The sequence below is a fragment of the Notechis scutatus genome, chromosome 3 (assembly GCF_049901735.1).
Source record: "Notechis scutatus isolate UNSWTSFEM ecotype Mainland chromosome 3, rNotScu1.2, whole genome shotgun sequence".
NCBI lineage: Eukaryota > Metazoa > Chordata > Lepidosauria > Squamata > Elapidae > Notechis > Notechis scutatus.
The window spans coordinates 150,496,190-150,513,985 of NC_142011.1; the positions used below are offsets into that span (position 1 = coordinate 150,496,190).

The following is a 17,796-nucleotide window of genomic DNA, read 5'->3' on the forward strand; positions in this document are numbered from 1 at the left end:
TCTGCTGACATGGAACAGCTCTAAGCACAAACTTTGTTGTTTCACTTTACACAGTATACATAATACTGTTTCATTTTTTCTTAAAATGTTCTTCTAATTACATAAGGATATCAATTAGCACAAAAATATTTGCAAACAAGCAAAACACTTTTAGTAAGGAAATGGAAAAAAATATCCAAAGCTAAGAAATAAAATAGCAGAATAGCATGAAATATTTAGAGAACCATGATCAATAATTGTTTTGCATAATTCAGGAATAATAATTATTCCCATAAATACGAATATCTACTTAATGCCCCTGAAAAGGAATAATGTATCAGACAGAAAACCATGTTTGGAAAAAAATTAATATTATTCAACATGTTTGACTTAAATATTTCCACATAACAAAAGTGTTATTTTCAAGTCACCAGCTATATTACTTATATACATATGTCCAGAGTTAACAAAAGAATTATGAGATGTCCTATCAAAAACAGTGATTTTTCCTTTTTTTTTTTGGAAATAGAAAGTACTAGTCTTATAATACACAAAATATAAATTATATGTACAGATAGTTTTTTTTCTGGAACTGAGAAACAAATTAAAAGCAATAATATTTTCATAAAGATATAACATGTCTACATTGCATTAAAATGAATCAATACTGATTTTGAAATGTTCATCTAAAGTTGAAAACTTTATGAACACTTCTTGAAACAGGAATTATTATTTACAAAATATACTCATCAGCCACACAGAGGCTTAAATATCTGTATATATACACACATACATATATATAACATATAAAGAAATTTTAAAATCTCAACGTAAAATTAAGCAAGATTCTTCTGTCTTTGGAATGTCTAAAACAGAACTTATGCTTTATTTCCAATGTGGGTCTTTTTGATATGATTATACCTCTTTCGAATGAATGGGACCTTTCAGAGTAATACTGAAAAAGCCTAGGTAGTCTTTAAAAATTTTATAACCCTCAAGACAAATTGATGACAATATTAACAAGGACTTCTAATCCGAAGCTATCTTTCAGAATGACTGTGCTGTAACTTAATCTGCAGCTAATTTGATCTTCTTAAGGAATATATTGTTCTTATAAGTCCTACCATCTTGAATATATGGCTTATTTTTTATAGTTATTCAGCAAAAGTTTCTCTGCTGAAAGATCCACATGAAAATATATGCGTTCATCATTTACTTCATGGAATCGCAGTTGTTAAGTGTTCCTTTGAATTATTGCTGAGTTTAAAGGGAAGAAATAATAGCACTCATCAAATGAAATGAATACGAGCTATCATCCTGACATATCTGCCAACACCAATTAAAGGTCTTAAACAGCCTTAGATCATGTACTATCTGCACTGGAGCATGCATCATCTACGGCACCCATATGATTTTGTTTCAAATACTCAAGACATTCCTCATGATTGACAGAACATCCAAGAAGGACTATTTCACTGATTTCAAGGTCTGGGTGTATTTCCATTTTAGAGAATACACTTATGGTGGAATGAAAAGATAAACAAGTTCCATCTACCTGAGATCACTGATTGTAGACAATACAGCAAAGTTTGCCTGGTGTTTCTTAAATATTCTATATGTTTACAAAAGACAGGTAATTTATTCGGTGTTTCATAATATTTAAAAAGCTATATCATCCTTATTATTTGCAATGCGCTTTAATAGTAAAAATCCACAGATGACTATTTTTAGAAAAAGGGGGGGGAAATCTAGTCCTGAAAGCGTTCGCAGCTTTCATCTTATAGTCATCAAAAAATATTGGTTATACTCTGCCATTCGTTTGAAGATTCTTGAACAACTTCTTCCAAATTCAGGGCACGATTAATGTCTTCGCCTTCCTGTCCTTGATGACTGGTCGATTCTTGCATTGCACCTATCATAGTAAAAAGATAAAGAATAGTAAGAGAAATAAATAAATAGAGAAAGAAAGAAAGAAAGAAAGAAAGAAAGAAAGAAAGAAAGAAAGAAAGAAAGAAAGAAAGAAAGAAAGAAAGAAAGAAAGAAAGAAAGAAAGAAAGAAAGAAAGAAAGAAAGAAAGAAAGAAAGAAAGAAAGAAAGAAAGATTTGAAAAAGAGAAAATAAGAGCCTGGGAGTAAGGGAACTTAGCGAGGCTTGTTTTGAGTAAATACCTATCAAAACTTTAATTTAAAGAATAATACTCATCACTTTTCTTTATTGCTATCATTTTGACACAGAACACTACATGCAGTTCTAGTCTGTAGTATGTCCATTTCTTTTAACAGAGTAGTTTTTTCAGAAAAATCAATAATTAATTTGTCTATTAAGATTTATATGTCAGTCCTCAAAAGTAAGGGAGCTCTATATGCATAAATACTCTTTGTGATTAAGAAAGTAACATACAGAAATTGTCATCTGTAAATTCTACTTTCCAACCCTATCATTTAATGCAGTTTCCATGGCTGTATTTATTCATGATATAGCCATCGAAATTGCACAATGAATAAAAATCAAAAGAAATTTCACAAATATAAAGACCGAATATATATTTGATTTATTGTGCTTCTTAGAGGTGCGCCAGAAAAGAATGATTGCTTTTCTTCTAGTAAGCCAGATTTATTACAAATCTTAGGTCTTCTTACAATATAATCAAGTTTCTACAGTATATTTTTACATTACTGTGACATCAATTAAATGTACAGTGTTTTATTTCATGTCAACATAGTCTCTAGAAAAAAATTCAGCCTTCTTGTTCAGTACAGGTAGTGCTCATTTATCCATAGAAAATTGGGATTGGCATTCCATTACTAATTGATGTGGTCATAAAATATACGATATCACATGACCATATCATTTACCATTGGCAATCCTATAAGCCCTTATTGATGTTGTTAAGTGAATATCATGGATATTAGGCAAGGACTTCATATGACTGCGACTTGAGACTTCCTGCAGACTTCCCACAAAATCAATGGAAAGCCAGTGAGAAATCTCAAGTCCCCTAAGGCTCACAATCAGGCAGGCAGGAGGGTGAGTACTATGGAGGAGGGGTGCGGTGCTCCAGTGAGTATAGGTCCGTGTGGATTGGTGAAATGTGTGCAAGTTAGGGAAGAGATGCTGTACCGAGGCCCAGATATGGGTGGCAGGCTGGCAGGAGAAGGGTGCTAACATGAAATCCCTGGGATTGGGTACTCCGTAGCAAAGATGTTCAGGAGAAAATTGGTGGGAGCAACTAGAACCTTCCCTGCTGGCTTCCCCACTTCCTTTGTTTGTAACTTGGCAGGGAAAGTTCCAAATGGTAATCACATGACCACAGGATGCCGTACCTGTCAAAAGTATGAACCAATTGCCAAACACCCAGATTCTGATCACCTGACGGCAGGGGTGCTGGGACAGAATACCACTCATTTAGTGCCACCATAATTTCAATGAATGGTTTTTAACCACAGGACTTGTAAAACAGGAAAATCAGGCTTATTCCCCTTTGAAGACATATATGCACGTATCATTTATATAAACCTTATATAAAGATGATGCATGCAGGTTTGGGAGTTTGTGACTTCCATTTTATTGACTCAGTGGTGTTTTTATGATAATTAACTGTTGGCCTTCCTAGAGGTCCCTGTATAAATAGGCAAGCAAACCTTCATTTGCTCCAGTATCTATCATACATAAGCAAAGCAAAAAAAGATGGTCTCACATCTCCGCCCCTAATAGTCAATACATATGTTGATTAGAAAGCCACTCTTGTCAACTCCATTTTAAACTGCTGTTGAAATCATTTTATTTTAATAAATACAATCTGGTCTGGTAAATTTGAGTTGGATTGGGTAGTGATTGCAATGTTAAAGAAAGTTGTTTGTCTGTATATTGTTAGATATAAAAACAACAATCAGTTTATTGGCAAATAAATGTGCTAATAAATGTGTGAATGGATAAAGAGACTAACAAACTTCTTTTGTTTTCTCAGCCTCAAGTACAGTTACTTGTATACTAATTTGAATATGTTCTCACTCCTAACCTTAGAGGCAGTATTCCCATTTGTCATTAAAATGTACCAAGAACATTTTTCTAAAACCAAGCTTTTACTCTAAAGAATATAGAATATACTGCAACTTTAAACCCATATTGTATGTGCCACTGTATTTTCAAACCTACCTATGTTTTCATTCAAGAGTTAAATAAGAATTTATAGAGACTAATGAACAAATTTCTCCCTCAGATGTTCTGCAAGTGGATTTTATCTGGATGGCTTTGATCTTCTCATCTTCTATTATCTCCTAAAACCTTATTCTGTCTTATGGGCTAGTTAGTTATTTTTCCTCAATGATCTTCATCCTCTTCTGGTCTTCAGACTATGCCTAACAACTGTTTTTAGCATTGCAATCACTGCCCAATCCAACTCAGATTTACCAGACCATACTTATTAAAATAAACAAAATATCTCCAATAGCCACTACTGTTGACTCCATTTTAAACTGTCAATAATTTTTTCCACACCTCCATTCCAATTCCTACATTTCTCTTAGGTGTTTTTAAAGCTTTCCCCTTCATGTCAACCCAATCCAACGGCTTCTCCTTCTATCTCCTATGAGAGAAGCGGTCCTATAAAAAATTAAAATAACATCCACATTTATCTACCTGTTTTCTGCAAAGCTAGCAGAAATTGGCACCTAAAGATTTATTTGCATTACAACTCAGGCATCTGAATAGATGACAAGCTGGCTGGGAGACATGGCTAATGCAGGTGCATCACACCCTACTTTCATTCTCGTGGCTCACATTTTTGCCTTACATTTTATTCTTCACTCACAAAATGGGAAAACTTAACTGTGTTCCAAAATGCTTTTTCAAACTCAAATACAGAACTGAAATAATTAATTTATGTATTAGTTAGAGGCATATTCAGAAGCTGAAAGTAGAACACATAGTGGCACCTCCTTCTCATTTTCCCTAAAAAAACACCCTGCAAGGTAGGATTTTTCCATACTTCTCAACTCTGCCACCTGTAAAATTGGACTGGAATATAACTGTACTGCACAACTGAAAACATTTCTGTTCAATAAGCAACTGAATTACATTAATACCCCTGTCATGCATTGTCTTAAAGATTAAGAGCCAGAGCACAAAGCCCAATTCTTATAGTGCTTGGTACAATCTAAGAAAATTAGAAATTTTGAGTCTCTTCAGTATAATGCTATAAAATAAAGAGATATGCCAAACTTTCTCAAAGCAAATATCACATTACCGTGAGCCCGTTTCATATGAAGCTTCATGTTGCTTTTCTGGGTGAAGCCCATTGTACAGTAATCGCATTTGTACGGCCTTTCCCCTGTATGTTTTTTCATATGAACTTGCAGTGCACTCTTCTGGTTAAAAGCTTTCTCACACAAGGTACATTGAAAGGGCCGCTCACCTTTGGTAAAGAAGCAAAGAAATAAGAACAGATGAACTGACCCAAAGGCAAATTGTAACAAAAATTCCTTAAACCCCCCATTTCTTCTAATGTGACCTGAAAAATATCTTTCTCATTTCAACCAAGCTAAGCAATCATCTAGTCCGTTGCAAAATACATGGGCTTAGTGCCATAGTCACAAATGTTCAGCAGCCATAATACAGTATGCTGGAAATTGCTATAGGAGAATAAAATGGGATGGTGATTTTCTTAGCCTGCCTTCGTGCAAAATAACCATCATATTATCCAAACAAAAGTCACTTTAATACATTTCTTAAAGGTCACCTATGTTAACATATTCTCGGGGATGCAGCGATTCTACTTGAACGTTTGCCTAGAAATATGACCCTCCCCAAATATCACAAAGTGGTTGAAGACTCTTATTTCTCTTCCACCACACATGTTCCCCAGGTAACGTGGCATTTCCTCCATTGGTTTTCAAATAATTTATTTGATCTGAGCATGCTGCAACTGCAAGAGAAATAATTTCAGATAGACCATATATGCAATGTTTACATTATGTCCTCTACCGCTGCAGACAGAATGGGAAGCTATCAAAGCAGGATACATAGAATATGGAGGAAATTTAATTAATAAGAGAGGTTCTGCAGCTGTTCAGAATAGATTCCAACCCTCTGGATCCTTCTTTCCTGAAGAGCAGCGCCTACAGATAAGAACTGTCTTGCATGAAGAGGACAGCAGCCCAAGTAGATACCTTAGACACTTCGTCTGATAGGTCATGTCTACAATCCATGAATTGTAATAAGGGTGCGCTTTCTCAATATAGCCTCAAAAATGCATGGTGGTTAAAAACAAATGAGGTTTCTTTGCCCTTAATTAGACATAATTTGACATAATTAAACATAATTAACAGAATGGTTAGAATCTAACCTCAAGTACTGCAATAGGTATCACTCAGTACTGCTTAGTTACCTGTATGGATGCGACTATGTCTTTCCAATTGACTTGGTTTAGCAAAGGCTTTTTCACAAGTATCACATTTAAATACTCTTGGCTTTTGGGAACTCGGTGATGGTCCAGCCTGATGTGTTTGCATATGCTCCTAATCAAAGACAAAATACATTTCATTTGGCACATTTTTTAAATAATAGAAATATATTTGGAGGGTTGTTAATTTGGTTCCCATCTCTACAACCCTATATTTATTTTGCAGATCTGGCCCAGGGGTGTTTGAGCAAAAGGACAAGAAATGTGCAATGATATGTGAAACACAACACTTCAAAGACAGACACTACACTATTGCTACATATGTCTACTTTAATGAAAAGAAGGACTAGGGTGTGACATGATAACAGTGTTCCAATATCAAAGGGGCTGCCACAAAGAAGAGGGAGTCAACCTATTCTCCAAAGCACTTGAAGGCAAAACAAGCAACGGATAAAAAGTAAACAAGGAGAGAATCAATCTAAGGAAAATTTTCCAGCGAGAACAATTAATCAGTAGAATGACGTGCTTTCAGAGGTTGTGGGTGCTGTAAGACTGGAGGTTTTTAAGAAGAGATTCTACCAGCTGCCTGAAATGGTGTAAAATCTCCTGCTTGAGCAGGGGATTGGACTAGAAGATTTCCAAGGTTCCTTCCAACTCTGTTATTCTGCTATTTATAATTTCTACATATAATATTAGAAAGATAAACATCACATGTGTCTAGATTCTACATGTATAAAGAACAGTGATGATCCTGGGCATGGCACAAAAGCAACACAGTCACGTAAATAAGAAAAGTCCCTTTAATACCTCCAACTTTGCCCCCAATGTCCAGTTACCTTCGGCTGGAGAAAAAACTCTCCCAAAAACAGTCTTTAAGTGGAGGAAATTCAGTCCGAAAACAAAGTATATATAAACTGTAAATAAAAATCCACACAAACCACGCTGCAGCAATTAACTGGACAGGGCAGGAAGGAATTGCAGACTTCAAAGGCCAACAAAACACACACAGTTGGGAAGACGCCAGGGACCCAGATAAGCCTCGACAATAAAAGATAACTCATGATTTGCTTCCAACAAGTTGCTGTGCGCAATCTCCCATTAGCTGCAGCTAATGAAGGGAATCGGGGCCCTTTCCTCCCCCGTAAGCCACGCAACTCACATTGCTCCCTTCTCCGTTCCTCCCTGTGCGCCCTAGGATGAAGAGGGGGTGGGCCTGGATCTTCCTCTGAATTCCCTCTGCCTTGTTCTACCTCTCCCCTGCTCTGCCCAGCCAGACTTTGCCCTTCCCCAGTTTCTTCCACTGCCATTGGAGCCCCACTCCCACTCCCTGTCAGCTGCTCGGCCTCCCCCTCGGAATCAGATTCTGACAGGGGCATGACAGAACTGCTAGTTCATTAAACGTTCAAACATAACAATTTCTAATTTTTACTGAAGAAAACTATGATTCAGAATGAAATACCGGTATTTGTTTGTTTTTTTTCAAACTAAGATTTAGTCATCCTGATAACAAGTGGAATTCCTACTGCTTCCTACTTGAAACAATATTCAAGGTGACATAATAAAATATAATGGTATTTATGATTGCAACATTAAATAAAACAACAAAGAAAGAAAACACAAGCAACTGGGCCAATACTTTTGAACACTTTGTCTTCATAAAATCTTTTTTCAAGATTTTAATGAAATACTGAAACACAGAGGTGGAAATAGTAAGCTCAGGTTTCCTTAGGGAAAGTCAATAAAGTGCCACGGAATTACATTGCCTATCCTGCTAAGGGGAAACAAAATTGTTTCTATAAAAAATGTGCACCTGGAAGGAAGTTTGCTCATTTGCTAGAATAAGTACTTCGGTTCAACTAATAGTTGCCATGGAAGTACAGAGCTGAAGGAATGATAGTACAACCTTCCCTTTGAATAAACACGAAAAATGGGTGCATGGATATTCCAGCAATAAGATCAAACAACCTGAAATCCTGAAGGTAGTGCAAAATTCAATTAAATATCAGGGTTGTGCAAAACCTTTAAAAAAGGTATTCTGCACTATGCACGGAGTACTCCCAGATATTGTTGAATTATTTTGCTCTGATGGATAGAAAATGTTGCAAAACTTCTCCTTAAAAGGTTTTGCACAGTTCTACCAAGGATTTGGTAATGGTAAAGTCTCTGAGTTCACTACAAATCATGGCAACTCCCATTGATAAGTTGTTTTCTTGACAGCAATAAGGTCGCCCTTTATTATTTCCTTCTTCTGGGGGATGTTTTCAAGTCCTTCAAGTCTGTAAAGATTCTCAATTATCCAGGTCACAGTTGTCCCAAAAGTGCTTTTTCAAGAAGCAAACAAGAACATCCAGTTGCCTCCTGAAAAAGCACCTTTGGGACTTCAAGTCCTTAATTTATCCAAATACCCTAACCTGGAAGTCTCCTATCCAACTAATAACCAGGCTCAACTGTTAAACCTCAGAGGCAAGACAAGACTGATCACAGGTTCCCATTATTTTCTCCCCTCCTTCCTAGCATTTTCCTGCAAGCGCAGGATCCGTTCCCTCACCTCCTCTCCCGGATCAATCCGGCATTCACATATTGGTTGTGACAGGAACTGACCAACCAGCTTGTCACCCAAGCCTGGTATTGTGGGTTGAGACAGAGATTGTGCCAAAGTCCATCAAGCTAGCTTTTTAAATTTTTATTAAAAGAGTTTAATTTTGTTTCATACCTTCAGATGCGTGGCTCGTTTGAAAGCTTTACTGCAAATATGACAGACGTGGATTCTTTCCTTTCCATGAACTTCCTTGCTATGCTGCATTAGTACAGTGATTGAAGAAAACGTTTGACTACACTCAAAACAATGATGCATGCGGGACTCTTTTTCAACTTGAATACCTTTTGACAGAGGTGGAGAAACATCACTCACCTGTAACAGGGACATAAAATACATAGGCAAATAATTATGGCAAATGCAACCCACAAAACATTTGTGAGAATACTGAATTGCCTTTTCAGACACCAATTCTTCTATGTAATAAGGGATTAATAATCTTGTTAGCAACTTCCTGCAAGATACGTGGATACGTATGTGGATACAGACCACACATCATGCACAGGTAATCTGATAAAAGAATCAGGGTGTTCAATACTTTTTCAACCCAACTTAGGGATACCAATTTCCCCATGAATGTGTTTCATTATGTGACAGATTATTTTGCTGTCGAAATTACCCCTCTCACATGGAGTAGGAAGGCGGGATCAGTTTGTCAACCATAACAGGCAACTGTCTCTTCATCTTCTGTATAAACTTTCTCTAGAGTGATTTTTCCAGTTTCCCAATCAAGCCTGATATTACTATAAAATTATATTATTATATTATATGAAGTGGAACTGAGTGAGTGAGCAGAAGTGCCCTCCGCTTAAGTGCCCTCCGCTCGCGCAAGCAGAGCTTCCCACATGCATGCTTGCCCGTCCACTCGCACGCCCCGGTTTTTAACAGCCCATGGCCCGGTAGTAGGCTGCAGCCCAGGGGTTGGGGACCCCTGCTCTAGGCAGTTTTCAATGCCAGCATTATTTGCATAATGCACCCAACAATCTGGCTCCTCATTTTATCAACTTCAGAAGGATGGAAGGCTGAGTCAACTGTGAGCCTCGTCAGGATCAAATTCCAGGCTGTGGGCAGAGTCAGCCTGCAATATGGTACTTTAACCACTGTGCCACCAGGGCTTTTCATAGTCCAGCATTCATATATATATTTCACCTAATTTCCTCTTTTGCTTTTGAGGAAAGGAGATGCCAACCTTACCCGTAGACCAGACACAGCCAGATAAACTAATTCTACTTTATGGTAAAGCTAAATTAACTGAATCTTTTAAGTCTGAAAGTAAAATCTCCTGCCATCTCTTTTACAGCCCAAGAAACTAGGGACAAATTTTTCTGAGTCTTTTGCTCCACTCACTGTCTAGCTGTGGACTATGCCCGCTCTTATCTGACCATCCCAAAATCTTTCCCACATACCATTACAGAAATTTGGAAACTTCTATTTCTGATATGCAAGTTAAGTTTTATGATACTGTTTGTTTAAAACCCATAGACTTGGTTTGTTTCAAACTATGTTTGCTGATTTGTGGTGCAATAATAAACCCAGAACACAAGATTTCTATCTCAGCCAAGTAGTTGGATGGATCAAAAAGAATATGTAGACCTAAAGTTAAAATTATAGTTGTGCTTACAACTATAAAGAGGCACACAGGAACAATTCTGCTTACATTAAGCTATTGTTTCCAAACAAGGTGTTCTATATACAGAGTTCTATATCAGAGTTATATGGACTCAGATAGTTTGAGTTGCTGCAGATGACTTAGGCATAACCTAAGTTACCAAGTAAAAATCATGTCAGCACTGTAGTGATTATGACCACAATTTGGGTTAGTATAATGAAGATTGAAACCCGTAGTCTTTATATTCCATTTTCTAAATCCTCAAAATAAGATTTTGTATAGTTGACAACTTCATGTGCCATTCTGTTAAATTATCCGTGGCGGGGTGAGAGCAAGGAAAAGGAAGAGAAAACATGTCAGAGGTAAACTTGATGGGATTACTATGAAAATACACAGTACAAGGCCATAGTTTAGCATCAGTTTGCCTACATGTTCTGAAGGTAATGGGGATCTGAAAGCTAGGAGATTCTATCTACCCAAATAATTTAGAACTGAACCTGCCCTACTAGTCATTTGAGAAAGCAAACAACACCCACCTGCTACTAGTCAGGAATCACCCTGTCACCCTGTCCACAATTGATTAGAAAGACTAAAAGTTAAAAAGACAAATGCTTTCCAGATGTAAGTAAACCTTTGAATGCAGAAATGTTCTTACCTGATTAATTTTCCTAAGATTTATGTCTCCATCAATCCATCTTTCTGAGTACTCCCACTCTGTGAGCAAAACCAGAGGCAATTCAAGCACTGTGGCTGAAAGCTCTAGGCTTAAGCCCTAGCAGCAACAGATGTTCACTAGAGTAGCATTTCCACAGTCCTTGGCATAATTTACATATAGAATGATAACATATATGTACTCTCTTTTTTCTTTCCCTCCCTCTCTCTGTGTATGTGCCTGTCTGTATGTCTTAATACTACATGTTTTACTGTGGTATTCTTCAAGTAGCAAATTAAAAAAAAAACACATCTAGACCTCAGTTGCTTGACTTAAGATCAAGAGAGACATTACCCATGAACCCAAAAATAATAATAATCAGGTAAGACTTTCCATTCTTGTGTCATAATTAGTTACTGTTGAAGCAGTAAAAAGCAATTCTATGAAAGCCAGCAAAGAGGAAGCTTTGTGGTGGATAATGAAAATGAAGAGGGAAAACAGACAGATGAGGCAACTATTTGCAGCTTAAGTTTACATGAAGACATGCAAGGATATAAAAATTATTAGTGTGGTCAGAGAAATTAATCACAAACCAAATAGGATTAGTTGAGAATAAGAATAAAAGGAGGGGAGAAAAATTAAGAATGGTGTTTTCAGGAGAAAGAAGTGAATAGATAGTAGAACAAGAGTATTTCCTTACATGGGATCTTCAGAAACAGATTTACATGAATACAGGTGTTTCTCAACAATACGGCCTCCACCAATAGGAAGCCCTAGCATGATTTATTGGCATAAAATCAAATTAAGCCCCTCCCCAAATTAAGGCCCATATTAAACATGCGAAATGGGGGAATGGCGGGGGGCTTGCCGTTTGGAAGTACTTTGTTGCATGCCGGAATGGTGCTGCCTGCTTGGTGGAGCCTTCAATCGGGAGACCTCCCCCCCCCCTTCTCCCCCTCCCCTCGCTGCCGTAGCGTTACAGCAACGCCGCTGCGTTTGGCGCGGCCACGGCAGCCGCCCCCCCCCCCGCACCAGCCCTGAGGAGACTTTGGCTTCGCCCTGTGCCCTTCCTTTGCCGATGGTAAAGTGATTAAAAACCTCGCTCATCCTATCAGGGCCGGCACTGAGCAGAGCCGGGAAAGCAAGCCCGGTGCTTCCCGGGCCTCCCAGCCCGCCCGCCCCGGCGATGAGCTTAAACCTCCTGCCGGCATCAGCTGAGCGCCCTACCCTTTTTGAGACAAAGCTACCAACAACAAAGCAATCCTCAGTGGGCTGGGGGAGTGCCTCCCCGGGCTGCTTCACCCCACTCCTGCCGTTACGCCGCGTCACTCCCTCTCCGACTGCAAAACTCGTGTGCTCCATGCGCTCCGAGCGAGGCGAGCTCTTTCATACATAGAGAGAGAGAGGGAAAGGCGGCCGAGGCGTGCTCGGAGGCTGGCTCTTTTCTCTACTTGAGGCTGACAGGAAGTGCCTCCAGGGCCGTGGCAGGCAAGCCGCGGGTGTTTCCCACCTGGTTCTCCCCAGTGCGCGGCTCTGCCACCCTGGCCCTGGTGGGATGAGCGGAGGAGCCGTGAGAGGCACTGGTGCCTTGGTGACATTTCGGTGCCTCCGCCGCCTCTCGCCCATCGCAGGTGGCGGTGGCGCGGCAAGCGGCGGCGCTTGGCTGAGGGAAGACAGCGCAGCTGAGGTGGCACACCAGAGATGGCGAAACTCAGTGCCGACCCGTCGTGAGGATAAAGGCCCGGATGATTCAGTCAGAATCGGCTAGAGAAAGGGAGTCGGCAGTGGCGGCTCTGGTGCGACCACCTGCGACTTGCCTGTGCCCGCTATGGGAGCGATACTGTGACAGCCGGCTGCTGCCGCACTCCCTTCTCTTTCCTCGCCTCTCCTCCCTTCGCCGGCCGGTGTGTGTGCGCCTACTCCCCCCCCCCCGCCCGCCTCTGGGGCGGCGGGGGAGCACGGGCGCGCTGCTTCTTTCCCTCACCCCCCCCCCGCCACTGCGAGGGCGAGGCGCCGGAGGCCCGAAAGTCACCAAGGCCGCCTCCCCCCCCCTCCGCTCATCCCGCCAGGGCCGGGCCGCGCTGGGGAGAACCAGGAAAACGCTTGCCCCGGCCCTGAGCCCTTCCTGTCTGCCCGGAAAAGCTCACGGAGCACCCGCGCTTTCCCTCTCATCTAGAAAAAGCTGCCTCGGCGGCCAACACAGTTGCGTCGGAGAGGGACCGGTGGCACGACTGCAGTCCGGCCCTTGAAGCAGCCCGGGGTGCCACCTCCCGGTGTACCTTTCCCCGGCCCCCCCTTTGCCTTGGGGAAAAACCTCCCTCCCGCCGCGGAGCCGACGGGCAGTGAACCAGCAAACCCCTGCAGTTGCGGCCCCTGACAGGATGAGCACAGATATACCAAAACTCTATGTTAAAGCATATTAGCTGTAAGAAATCAGCTATAGTGGCAAAGGAGCTGGTACTGTATTGAAAGAAAAGCAGAAATTGCTGAGAAGTTAAATGACTTGATAGTACCACTCTTTACTGCAGAGTTAGTCATATTTAAGCAAATTTTTTTTTTGCATAGTACATCTGGAAAACTAAGTCAAATAGAAATAATAAATTACATATTTGAATATAATATTCTCCTAAAAAGGATGTGAAGGCAATCAATAGAGATATGGGAGTTTTTAGTACAGCAAAGTCATAAATATTAAACTGAAAAAAATATGATCTGACTTTTAACACTTTATTCTCTTCTTTAAAGCCTCAGTGCAAAGATCAGACAAGAAAGTATCAAATATCAAAAGTAGTCATATTTTGAATCATGTATTACTGTACATACTGTACACATTGCAAAATCTTGCTATCCAGGATTTTAGGTTAACTAGGTGGGCAAGGACTACTTCCTAAAGAATATTGCACTCATCATACAGCCCATTTTAAAGGGATACTTTAAATTAAATTATTTCAAATGTAAGGTTAGCACACTAGTAAGGCATCTGTCAAGGCCAGCAATGAATAGGCCAAACCGGAAAAACAGGAAGTTGTACATTTTCTTGCTTTATAGACATCACATTTAAATTCAATTAATTTAAAAAAAAAGCAAAATGTATGTAGGGTCTATTAATCAAACTAAACAGAGCCTCCTTGCTCAAAGATTCTCCAGAAGCTGGATACAAACAACATGAGCAATCTTCACTATTGCTCATTTAGGGAATTTTATAAGATGCTGTTGGAAAAAAATGAGCCAAGCTAATCCAGCTATAAAATTCACAAGTAACAATCATTAACACAATAATCATAATTAATTTGAAAAACTATCCTAAAAAAATCCAAAAGAGCATCATAATAATAGTAGGTTTCATATAAGTGATATAAGAGAAAATCAGAAGAATTAAACAATAATGATGAGGTGCTGATGAGGTGCAACCAGAGCATAGAGGAACAAGATAAAATAAATATTAAGAATAAAACAATCACATGAGAGAATCAAATTTTGACTTTAAAATAAAAAAAAAATGCATCTTACACCAATAAAGTGTATCTATGCAAAAATATGCTGTATTAAATTCACTAAGATAGCTGTGAATAAAAATATCATCAGCCGAAGGCTACAGTTCCATATACTGGATGAGTTTCTTCAAACAAATTACTTAGATATATTGGACTTCCAAGTTTCAGAATCCATTAATTAGAGGCCACACAGACAGGGGGATTATGGCAATTGACAATATCTAATATACTGGGAGAGTATATTAGTCCGGAGAATATTATAATACACACCATCTGGAGTAATTCCTATTGAATAACAGGCTCCCTATATAAAGGACTGCACTTCAGGTCTCATTTAGAAAAATGACAAATACTACATTTAATATAATGCCATCTCAAATTCTCCTTGGAAGGGCAAAACTCTGTCAAATTGAAGTTTTCATAGATACTATCCCTAATGAAATAAATGAGCAAGATAAATGACAACCTCAGATACAAGACACAAATTGAATTGACTGCGTTGTCATTCAAGAAAGGTTAATGAAGACCACTTACCTGGTAAGTTAATTCATCATGGTTTGCAGGTACTGAATGTGGAGCATGGCTGACTAGGATGACCTGCTGTGAACTTGAATTGGTCTGGCCAGAGAGAGTAGAATCTGTGAGTAAAGCAGGGAACTGTTGACCCTGACAAAGAAATTTCCAAATGTTTAGTAAAATGTGCAACTAATTCATATAATCAAAGTCTAAGTCAATTAACATATTTATTATTTAAACTTTCCACGCACAGGTAACTAAATTACCAATAGATAAAATTACATTATATAATCTAATATCACAGCTAAATAAAAAGTTTAAGCTCTTATTCTATTAATAACCCCAAAATATTTAATTTGTCTAATGCTAAGTTATCCTAAATGCAATAATATGTAATGTAAAATTAATTTATTGATATCCTATTATCACATTAATTAAAGTTTTGTATTAAATCTGAAATCTGCCCAATAAATCACACTTACAGCACCATCAATTTGTTAGTACTAACAAAATTCAAGAGCATTTGTCACTTGTTAATTATTTTTTTTAAAAAAAACTAAACATAAGGGAGAAAACCAAAGTTGAGAAGGCTATGTAAAAAAACTAACAAACATTTATTTCAGCTTTACATACTTTGATTTGGCTACTAAGAGCAAAGCAATGAAGATGCAGCATTATATAATGTATTCTGATAAATGATTGGAAAAAAATATTTTATTCATAGCTCTCAAGGCCATTGTATGAAAACCACGAGGCTTAATCCATGATTAACCCCTTAATCCTTGAGGGATTAACTGTGACTTTTGCAGTTAATTGATTTGGGGTGAGATGTATATCCTTGGTGCATGTTTCAGTATTGCCCACTACATTTCTTTCTCTAATCTGTCTGTCACTTAAAAAGTATGGTCGTCGAACAGTCGGCCAGATGTTCAGACTAGATTAGGTATACTTATCGATTTATCAGAACCCTGAAGACTTGGGATAGGCAAATGTAGATGTGTTAAAGGTATCGTCGCAAGATGTAAGCTGTTCAGAGTAAAGTTGCCTTTTGCAATTAACTGATGGTGATTTTGTCAAAGCCAGAGGTGTTCAAATGGTGCTCCAATTGTTCTGGGACTGTACCCAAAGTTCCTATTACTATTGGTACCACTTTTGCTTTCTTTTGCCATAGTCCTTTTATTTATATTTGCAGGTCTTTGTATATTTGTATCTTCTCCAGTTCTTTCTCTTCTATTCTGTGTCTCCAGGTACTGCCACGGCCACTGTCCAGATTTTTTTCTTTCTTTTTTCTTCTTCTGTTTTTTCGTTGACAATTGCTAAGTCTGGGGTTTTAAATGGCAGGTACCTATCAGTTTGAATTCTAAAGTCCCAAAGCACTTTAGATTCTTCTTCGTATAATAACTATTAGACTTGTCTACTGCCCAACTCGCCTATATGCTACACTTTGTTTTAAAAACCATACAACCAAAAGAAGCACCAATTTGTATTATCCATGTTCATATTTGTATCATATTCTATATCCTTCTTTAACAAACTTCTACATTTAAAATATCTCCCAAAGATGTAACTTTCTTCTATATTTTCTTCTTACTGCTTATATTTAATCTATGGATAGGTCACATGTAGATAAATTAATGGGAAAATTAAGAGAAAACAATCGTCCTTTGTAATTGATGAGAGTTAGTGGTTAGCTGGATTCAAACTATTGTTCTGCAAACAAAAGGGCACAACAGAATTTCTTGTCCCACTAATTCAATGCTTCCTGGGGAGAAAAGAAGGGAGCCATATTTGCTAATCTGTGCTTCCCCCTGCAGTTCTTAATTCCATAATATGGAATTCTTTAGAATTCCATATTATCTGGAGCAAGTTTTAGGAAGCAAAAAAAAATAGCAAGAAGGGGGGCAGGGGACAACAGAAATTTGGATGCAAAACCTGAATGTTTCATCTTAACCTTAGGAAACATACACAAAAATTCAATTACATACAAAGTCGAAACCACATGAAGAACGAGGTATATAGCACACTTTTAAAAATACTCATTGCTTTACAAGCAGGATTAACCTACAGTTATCTTAATTCTTTTTTTCAAGTTTTGAAAAATTTTTTTAGCAAATGTTGAGAGGAGGATAGAATAGATCAGAGAAATGACACAAACCTGTGAAGTGATATTAAGTGTCACTGCATCAAGACCAGCAGATAACATACTCTGAGTATCAGCCAGGGTCAACGTAACACTACCATCTCCTCCTACACCTGGGGATGACATTACTAGGTTCTGAGCTGCCTGAGACAAGGGTGGTGTCGTTGGAAGGTTTCCGCTTGAAGTGTTGAGTTCTACAAAATGTATATCGTAAGAATTCAAAATCAGAATCACAATTCATAATAGGGGGAGCATGTACAACATTCTTAGATTCTTCATTATTTAGCCATTTTGTAACCTATGCAAAATTTAAGTTCCAACTACAACTGTAAGTATCTTACTCCAAAACAGTTCTGTGCTACTCACCCCTTGGAAAAGATGTGTATTCCTAACAGTTAAAATTGTTAAAA

The 17,796-nt window shown here is 38.5% G+C and overlaps 1 protein-coding gene across 2 annotated transcripts in view; it reads right to left on the reverse strand.

Annotated features, from left to right (window-relative positions):
• Positions 1-482: 482 nt before the first annotated feature.
• The window catches only part of ZNF236 (zinc finger protein 236), a 63,778-nt gene continuing 46,464 nt past the window's right edge, over positions 483-17,796 (reverse strand). Inside the window, exons 28-34 of one of the 2 annotated variants that reach the window (XR_015748847.1) lie at positions 17,402-17,580; positions 15,265-15,396; positions 11,240-11,298; positions 9,093-9,290; positions 6,365-6,494; positions 5,225-5,392; positions 483-1,891 (exon numbers count right to left, since the gene is read on the reverse strand). Coding sequence is in view for 1 of the 2 variants with exons in the window: in XM_026669919.2 (XP_026525704.1) it covers positions 1,767-1,891; positions 5,225-5,392; positions 6,365-6,494; positions 9,093-9,290; positions 15,265-15,396; positions 17,402-17,580 (932 nt within the window). In the remaining variant the exon portion in view is untranslated. The remainder of the gene's footprint in view (positions 1,892-5,224; positions 5,393-6,364; positions 6,495-9,092; positions 9,291-11,239; positions 11,299-15,264; positions 15,397-17,401; positions 17,581-17,796) is intronic. The other variant, XM_026669919.2, reaches the window with a different exon arrangement.